Source organism: Chenopodium album, chromosome 19, assembly GCF_948465745.1.
Source record: "Chenopodium album chromosome 19, dcCheAlbu1.1, whole genome shotgun sequence".
Classification (NCBI taxonomy): Eukaryota; Viridiplantae; Streptophyta; class Magnoliopsida; order Caryophyllales; family Amaranthaceae; genus Chenopodium; species Chenopodium album.
This window is the reverse complement of record NC_137852.1, coordinates 16,994,112-17,003,836: the sequence shown is the minus strand read 5'-3', so window position 1 is coordinate 17,003,836 and position 9,725 is coordinate 16,994,112. Positions and strand designations below refer to the sequence as shown.

The 9,725-nt window shown below is 37.5% G+C and overlaps 1 protein-coding gene across 1 annotated transcript; it reads right to left on the bottom strand.

The window, feature by feature from the left end:
• Positions 1-973: 973 nt before the first annotated feature.
• Positions 974-5,243, bottom strand: LOC145593492 (elongation factor 2-like). Its single transcript, XM_081649742.1, has 4 exons — positions 5,126-5,243; positions 4,472-4,533; positions 4,286-4,373; positions 974-3,680 (listed from the first exon to the last, which is right to left on the bottom strand). Exons 2-4 carry the CDS (start codon positions 4,472-4,474, stop codon positions 1,240-1,242), a joined length of 2,532 nt encoding a protein of 843 aa, XP_081505868.1. The 5' UTR covers positions 4,475-4,533; positions 5,126-5,243; the 3' UTR covers positions 974-1,239.
• Between the last annotated feature and the right edge of the window lie 4,482 nt (positions 5,244-9,725).

Below are 9,725 nucleotides of genomic sequence, written 5' to 3'. Positions count from 1 at the left end.
ATCGGGTTTGGAAGTACTCGGTTCAGGTTGTTCTCGGTTTCGGGTTGTATCAGTTCGGCTTAATAACGGGTACAGTTCATTAACGGTTCTCAAACATTCGGATCGGTTCAGTTTCAGGTTTTAAAAAATCGGGTCGGGTCGGTTTACGGTTTTAAAATAACAGGTTTATAGCGGTTCGGTTCCTTTTCGAAACAGTTCGAAACGGTTCGGATTCACCAGTTCGGGTCGGTTTTTGACAGCTCTAGGCATACTAGATATGTGACACTAAAGTGTTCACCAAATTTGTTTAGCTAATATATTGGCCATCTAAGACCTTTCTTTTGTAATATGCAATTGCTTGAGCAAATTCATCAACTTTGGTTGAGCACTTCTTTGCTCGAGCGAATTCATCACCATTGCATCAGCTCTTCAAGCCATGAATTATCCAGCAATCCATAAGCTTAATGCTTCAGGGGTTCACTGGTTCTGACATCCCCTCACGCTACATTGCTTCAGCTCTTCAACCCATGAATTATCCAGCACACAATAAGCTTAATTCCTCAGGGTTCACTGGTTCTGACATCCCCTCACGCTACATTGCTTCAGCTCTTCAACCCATGAATTATACAGCAGACAATAAGTTTAATGCCTCAGGGGTTTACTGGTTCTGACAACCCCTCGCGCTACGTATCAGGAGTAATAGAAACTAAACTAACTTTCCAGTTCTATTTCACTTCCTGCAAAGGGAGTTTTACCTCTGGAATTGCACTTCATTCAACCTCATACAATAACGGAAACAGAGCATAAAATCATGCTGCATATTTAGTCTCGGTAACCAGACTAATACTGAGGATATTCAATTTACTATATGCCTGTGGTGAATAATCAAATGATTCTCATGCAAATTGCATAATCTGCAACTGTTACATAAAAAGTGAGCGGGCTAAGCTGCAACAATATACACAGATAGGAAACAGCAGTACAACACAGGCAATGAAAATAAACCAAATACCATAAGACATCTCAGTTACCCAAAGTAAGCGCGAACTCATTACATTTAAGAACTGGCAAAAGAGACTACAGCGGCAGATGTTCATTTAGTAGACCAACTACCAACAAAATTGCAACGTCAAAAAAAAAAAGGGGAAAACATCCCAGACAAGGAAACAGTGTACTTTGAAAATGTAACCAACAAGTGAATCCATAAATTGTTTTCACCAAAAAAAAAAAAAAACTACCAAGAGTAACTTCAAGAACTCCTCACAGCTTGTCTTCAAACTCGGAAAGTGGGGTAATTGCTTCCTTCAATCCCTTCCTCTTACGGATGTTTGCAACAAGGGCTGAAGCTTGTGATGTTGGGTCCAGAGGATCCTGAGTCATTATTTCCCAATGATCAAACACACACTGGGGGAAGGCTTGACCAGAGGTTGCAGCTCTCAAGGTACTTGAAAATCCAAATGACTCAACGACAGGGAGGTATGCCTTGATGTTGTAGAGCGGGGTACCAGGTCTCTGCATTTCCTCAAACACATGTCCACGTTTCTGGTTAAGAACACTGTAGATACCACCAAGAGCTTGTTCAGGAGCTTGGATCTCAACAAGATAGATAGGCTCCATCAGCCTGGGCTTGGCAGTCAGCTGGGAAGCATACATGACTCTCCTAGCAGTCGGAATAACCTGCCCACCTCCTCTGTGGATGGCATCAGCATGAAGAACCACATCACAAACCTCAAAGCAGATACCTCTCATGTTTTCTTCAGCCAAAGCACCTTCTTTTGAAGCCCACTGGAAACCAGCAACAACAGAGTCCTTAATTTCATTGAGATACTGGACTCCCTTACACATATCAACCACCATGTTGGGACCAGTAGTTTCTGGACCAAAACACCAGATCTTCTTAGCAAGATCCTTGTCCCAGCCAAATTCCTCGGCCAGGATCTTGGAACGAACCTTAGGATCATCTCTTGGGCCAATTCTCCCTTCATCAATGGCCTCAGCAAGCCCATCTTCCATTGGACGAGCTTCCATGTATAAACGGTTGTGCTTATTGGGAGACTTGCTCATCACAGTGCGGCTTGACTTCTCAAGTACAGTCTCACGGAAGGACACAACAGGGTCAGACTTGGTGATTTCAGCCCCACCCATGAAGTCATCTTGCAGATCCTTCAAACAGATCTCCAGATGGAGTTCACCAGCACCGGCAATAATGTGTTCTCCAGATTCTGTAATGCTACAAAGAACCATAGGATCAGACTTTGCCAGACGCTTCAGACCTTCAACAAGCTTGGGAAGATCAGACGCAACCTTACACTGCACAGCAACACGGACAACGGGTGATACAGAGAACTTCATGGCTCGGATTGGGTGAGCATCCACTTCCTTCTCGTTTGTAAGTGTGGCATTCTTTGTGATAAACTGATCCAAACCAACCATAGCAACAGTGTTTCCACATGGAACATCCTCAACAGTTTCCTGCCTCTTTCCCATCCAAATGACAGTTCTCTGGACATTCTTAACATAAAGATCTTTCTTCTCACCAGGAACATAGTTTGGTCCCATAATCCTAACCTTCATACCAGTTGAAACTTTTCCCGCAAAGACACGACCAAAAGCAAAGAATCTACCCTTGTCAGGTGCAGGAATCATTTTTGATACATAGAGCATCAAAGGTCCCTCAGGGTCACAGTTCCTGATGGCAGTGGCATAGACATCATCCATGGGCCCCTCGTACAAGTTCTCCACACGATATCTCTGAGCCGTTGCAGGTGACGGCAAATGATAGATCATCATTTCAAGTAAAGCACTGCTAGCTGGGAGCCAGGTCTGCATGACACGCTTCATCAACGCCTTACCCATCAATTCTTTCTCGTCACCCTTCAACTGGACTCCAAGCTTTGTCAACATGGGCCACAGTTTATCCTTCTGATCGTTCATGCAAGTAGCAATGACCTGCTTGATGGGCTCATAGCAAAATTGAACAAAACCACGTTTACATGTAGCTGTCCCAGTGTTCTTGGTGGTCCACTTCTTGGTGGCTGGGTCAAAAAAGTTCTCACCCCAGAGACGTTCCATCATCTTAGCCTCATCAACACCGAACTTAGATGCATACATCTTAGCAAAGTTGGACAAAGTAAATGCCCACCCATGGAGACCAGCTGAGAAGGCAACTGTTCCTTTCTCAGGGTAAACTTGGACATCACCCAGAAGGGGATCTTCATAGGTAGCCATGATGACATTAGCATTCTCAATAACCTTCTGGAATGTTGTGTAAGCCTCCTCTCCATCAACCTGGAGCTCAAGGAAGCAACGGTCCATCTTATTAACAGTAAGAACAGGTCTGATCCTCTCACCAAGAGCCTGGCGAAGGACAGTCTCAGTCTGGACACATACACCCTCAATACAGTCAACCACAACAAGAGCTCCATCAGTGATACGGAGAGCAGCAGTAACCTCTGATGAGAAGTCAACGTGCCCGGGGGAATCAATAAGATTGATCAAATAGTCATTGCCGTCACGCTCTCCCTTGAATGCACTCAAAGCTGCATCTGTCATCTCATAGTACAGAGAAATTCCAGTGGATTTGATGGTAATACCACGTTCAGCTTCATCTGCACGAGTATCAGTCATACGTACATCACCAGCAACTTCCTGGGCAATGATACCAGCAGCAGCCACCAAAGAATCGGTGAGGGTTGATTTTCCTGAAAATAAGAATTAAGCAAAGAGGTGTAAGGGTAATATGTTATCATGACAAAAATGCATCAACAATGTGCTTGGTTCGATACAGATATGACATCTTTACCAATCATATCAACAGTTTAAGCAGACTTCATATTTTTTGAACTTAAAAATATCCTTGATGATGACAATAGAAATAATCAACAGGGAAAATAACAAGGACTTGCAACCAGCACATGAGCAAATATTAAGGATCTTCACAACATAACAATATGGCAAAATTTCATCCCAGTTCAAGACAAACATGACACAGTTACAAATACGTCAACATTTCAGCAGTTGCATATTTTTTTGAGCTTATGAACAACTTAACTGCACCTATAAAGGTGCCAGCAGGATAACACACAAGAACTTGCAACAAACACTTGAGTATTAAACAAAACATGAGTACAAAAACTTCACAGAAAAAAAGAAAGAACATTTCATCAAATTCAATGCAGAAATGATTACATGTCATCCCACAAATTAGCAGCATGCTAGCAAAATTTTAAGCATGATGAACCTGACTGAACCAACAGAATTATTAAGCAGAAAAACAACATAACAATATCTGAATATAGCTCATTACCGTGATCAACATGGGCAATGACAGACATATTACGGATATTATGCTTGCAGTCCATAATCCTGCGGAGCTCATCGGCTGTAAACTTCACCTGCAAACACAAAAATAGTATAAATGAAGTCAATACATCAACAACTCAATCAACCAACTACTTAACTACAACAGGCTTCAGTAAATACATATACATACCATTTTCGATACTCTAACAAATCACAGGCAGCTCGCCGATATGAAATTCTCCTAATCAAACCCTGCACATCAATTTTAAGGGTCAGACTGAGATGAAAAATGACAAGACGGTTATAATACAATCAATGTAAAAATTAAGCTAAACACAATTCCAAATGATATAAGAATAGCATCTAACTATATAAGCCTCAAATTGCTAGAAATTCAACAAGATCCCTGACTATTTAAAATGTATTCATAAAAATTTATGTGTTTAAGAATAATATATAACTGCAACAAAAATTCCAGATCCCAAAAAATTTCAACATCAAACCCAGATTCATAACATTTCAACATCAAATCCAGACTCATAAAATAAATTCCATCATCAAGTAATTCAAGCTACAAACTTCAATGGATCTTTCATGCAATACACAATGGATCTTTCATGCAATACACAATCCAAAAAATTTACTCCAAAGCTAATATCACATCAAATCAGCAAAGCAACCAGTACAAAAGCAATCAAATAAGCTCAAAAACAGACAATCCAATTTCAACCGACCAGTTCAACAAACAAACCAAAAGATACAATAGAAAAACATTAATCAATACACCATGACAACAGCTTCATCATGAACAATGGAGAAGAGAGACAAAGATTGCGAAAGTTACCTGAGAAGAAGAAGAGAAATGCCGCCGACTAGAAGGCGGTTTAGGGTTTGTTGGCGATCCAAAAGAGGGCAGAAAATAAAACGAAGAGGAAAAAGAAGAGATGGTTTTGTGAAACAGCTGCTCTTATATTGCTGGGTAGTGCACTAGTGGGGGTGAACAAAACCCTAGACTTTACCGGATGCTCAAGGGTCGGATATTCCCAGCCTACTTGACGATATTTTGATATTTTATTACGACGTTGTAGTGGGCGGAGTGTGTGCGATAATCTAAACAATTACTTAGCACTTAAAGTGGTTGCTTGTAAAATAACAAAGTAATTTCTATTCAATATAAGAATCAAGCGTTTTACCAATAGTTATTCATTGACAGTCAAAGAAAACCATCAGTGATTCTTGGGATAAAGACTGTTTATAAGGCGGTTGGAAAATAAAAAGTTGTCGATTTGACCTTTACCACTGACAGTTTAGAAAGTTATCGTAAATTACAAACAGTTTTAGAGCTATCGGTAACATCGACTGTCAAAAGCCACCGGTATGATTTTAAACACTGATGGTTTTAAGATCAGTCGATGTCATTGATGGCCTAAAACTGTCGGTTAAAACCATTTCGGACAAAGGAATTTGAATCCCATATACAGAGTATATATTGTAGGGAATTAGGTATTATATTGCGGAATTTCACAAATCAAATTCATTTACACCTAATCAGGATCTACAAGCATAACACATAAAGAATCACATAATTCTACCTTTGATGCGTGATTTTCACAAGCGGTTAACTACGTACACTAGGAAAATAAGATCCTCAAGCACGATTCTTCTACTTGGTTCACGACTATGATTGAACCTCCACTAATGCTACTTAATCGGGCACAAACACTTTGAACCACACCTTCTGCAGAGAGGAGGAAAAACGCGGCCACTATACCACCACCACACACCAACACACACACAAGGGGAGAGGAGAGGAGAGAGAGGGTTAGGGTTTTTGTTTGCTTGGTGCACAGTCAAGTTATGATCACTTGTAAAAACATAGGCAACTTCTCTATTATATAATTTATTTATAAAGTCTTAAGCAAGCCCAAGTACCCTAATTTTTCCCTAGACTCTAGTTTATGCATTTCTCCCTACACCCTCATCTACACTACATCGTTTTAGCCTTCAATAGTGAACTAGCCAGCTAGCCTTCTAGCCCGTGCAATGCATGGGATGTTTATAGGTATACAAACTTCTTTCGTCCCTTAATTACATTCCTGTTTTCCTTTTTGAGCGTTTCAAAATTACTTTTCTACTTTCCCTTTTTAGTAAGTGATTTTTTTACCAAATATCGAAACAGTTGTGATGTGACATTACTTTAATTATTTTTCTGTTTAGCAATTATTGGTTGCTCAGAATCCATAATTTTCTCACTCATATTTTCTCACTCATAACATTTTTGAATCCATGTGCAGCATTATAATTGAATATGATTGGTCCTTTTATTTTTCATAAACAAATGTGATTGGTCCCTTTTTCTTTTCAAAGGATTGATGACATGTGCTTCAATATATTAATATCATTCTATCTTTGTTTTATTCAAAGACAACAATAAATGTCTTGTAATTCCCATTGTACTTTCTAATAATGGGTTTTAAGGTTACTCCAAGTTCCTTAATTCCCGTGTAAATTTAGAAATAGGAATTTAATTAAGGGACGGCTGGACTATGTTTTAATTGGAAAATGAATAGTTTATAAAGGAGAAGAAGGGGTGAAAATTTAATGTAATTGTAGAAGATATATATTAAGTTGGGGGAAAGTGAATCAAACAACATTCATAAATATATTGCATAAAAGCTACTCCCTCCGTCCCTAAATTACATTCCTGTTTCTCTCTATTATGTGAGTAATAAATGCTAGAAATAGGAATGTAATTTAGGAACGGAGGGAGTAGTGTTTTTTTTAAAAAAAAAATGAGAAGGGGGATTAACTGATGAAAATATGAGGTGACATGTGGCATTGGTGAAAAACAAAGTTTACATATGGTATGATGGGAATGGTGGTTTGTGTTTTTAAATACACTAGTCGTCCCATCGCGCGCAGACGCGCGATCGGCCAATATTGAAAATATCGGGTGTCGATAGTGTTTATCGGATTTCTCGGTTAAAGCTTTATTTTGGTATTGTATATTTTTGAAATGATTAATAGATTTTAGTTTTTGTAAAGTTGAGTAGAATATGGAAAATTTTGGAATGATTTAAGTTCAATATGGGAAATATTGGTTGTTGATATCAAAAGTTCATGCTATAGCAATGTATTGTTTTTTTTGGGAAATGTTAAAATATTATTATTTATGAGTTTATAGTATATAATTTGCCTTTTGTTTTTACTTTTTTTTTTATTGTAGGAATAATTATGGAACTTAAGGTAAATGAAATCTTTTATTGCATTCCTATGGCTTGGAATTTAAAGTGAATTAATGAGAAGGATCTTGATATCGAAATTGTAATTCATAACTATAGATACGGTGTTTAATTTGTATTCTCAATTGATTTGTAAGGGTTATAGTAAAAGAGTCAATCAATAATGTATATGTGAATGATAATTTTTGCCTATTTAAATTATTTAAAGGTACAAACATTTTAATTTAATAAAGGAAAGATATAGTGAGATAGTTTTGTTTTAAGAAATGAGAAAGGTTACGTTTTTTTTTTTGCAACTTCTTGCTTTTACTTTATTTTATAGAATTTTATGTGTTTTTTTTGCTTTTATAAGTTGCAGAAAAGATTTTTTGTTATGTTAATTTTTAGGTAACTTTATGCTCTTAAAAGCCATAGAATTGTTATTTATAAAGTCGTAAAAAAGGAAGTAACGTGACAATAATGATACCTACTATGTTTGATAATGTTAGTCTCATATACTAATTTAGGCGTTTCAAAAAGTTATACCCATTTGGAAATGTTTCATTTTTAACCTTTTTTTTTTGGGATATATTGATTGTGGAAATATCTACCTTGAATTATGCAATTATAATTTACGTTTTTCCAAAAATAATCAAAAAATTAAATAAGGTAAATTAATTATGAATTAGTTTTTACTTTAATGTTAGATTCCAAATATTCATCTTTTCTTATTTCATGTGATTGATTCTATACGGGACCTATATTATGAAACGGAGGGAGTTTTTTTATGGTCGAACTAATAATGTGTAAGTTAGTTATGGGTAATTGTAAACTATTTGTTAGTTTTAATTAGCCCAAGAGTGGAAATGTACGAAATCTATTTTTGTATAATATAAAAAAATAAAAGTTTAAAATATTTGAGTGAATTTTTGGCGCGATATTGAAGTGGGGAAAACTAGGTCGTTGGACTAATCCTCCCTAAGCCAAACAAAATTTATAAACACTCAACAAACCTAAATACAAGTATAGAGGTAAGTCAAGGGTCAAACCCAAAGGAACGGTAATGTCTAGTGCTTCCAATTATGTGCCAAAGCTAGGTCGAAGACAAAAGGTAAAAGGTGACTCTAACAACTACTATGACGAAGAAACCAAACAAATAAAGAGCTAGAATTTAGGATCCGCAAATAATAGCAATAAACATAGCAAATTGGAATAGGAAAGTCGACTAAGTCAGACAATGTGAGGGAAAATCAATCATGCAACCAAAAGAGCATATCAAGCTATTCTCCTAAAGGTCTAACTAGCGTCAACTACGATAAACTCTAGCTAGAAAATATCACAAGACACCTCAATCGTGTAAATGCAAGCCACAAATCAATGGTCCGTATCAATGTGAACTTACAATGCAATCTAGTGCAATAATCAAAGTTAGCTACTCTTTCATTAATCACACACATGCACATGATCAATCAACCAAGTTTAATCACATCATCAACTCCATCAATTATCCCCAAATTACATCAATCCATTACATCATATAAGCTTCACCAAATCCCTAACCAAACAACTACTCTAACATCATCATCAAACCAACAAACAACTAAAGAAATCAACAATCAACAATCTAAGAAGAACAAATCCACTAATCAAAGATCAAATATCAATATCAAACCAAACAAACATGAATATCAAATATTAATCATCAAATTCCAATCAAAATAAAGTAATCCAAACATGAATACTAAACAAAACAATAAATGAGATAGAGTTTAGAAATGCTCATTGATAATAGAGAAGATCTCCAATACAATTGTCACCATTGAATCTTCAATCTCTCAATCACCATTGAAATTCCTCACTTTCTCTCTCTAAAATCTACTCCTAAAACTAACCCCCTAAATCTAGAGAGAGAAGCTCTCAACTAAGCTAAGATTATGATTTAATTGTAATATGAAACTTGCTTCCAAAAATTGGGTTCCAAAAGATATATATAGAGGCGCAAAATCGTCAAAAACCGAGCGAAAAGAACCCACGGCGGCGCGGCCGCACAACAGGGGATGTGCGCCCGCACCACCATGGTGTGCGCCCGCACAACCATGGTGTGCGGCCGCACAACCCTAGTGTGTGGCCACACCACCCGCACGTGCGGCCGCACCTAGCTGGGTTTCTTCGATTCTTCAAAGCTTTGAGCATTAGTGATGGGTGCATGACTTATGATGGTGA

Excerpts from the sequence above, each read along its gene's own strand:
- LOC145593492 (XM_081649742.1), bottom strand. Across the intron at positions 3,681-4,285 it reads CATTGCCCATGTTGATCACG|GAAAATCAACCCTCACCGAT; the intron begins GTAATGAGCTAT and ends TCTTATTTTCAG.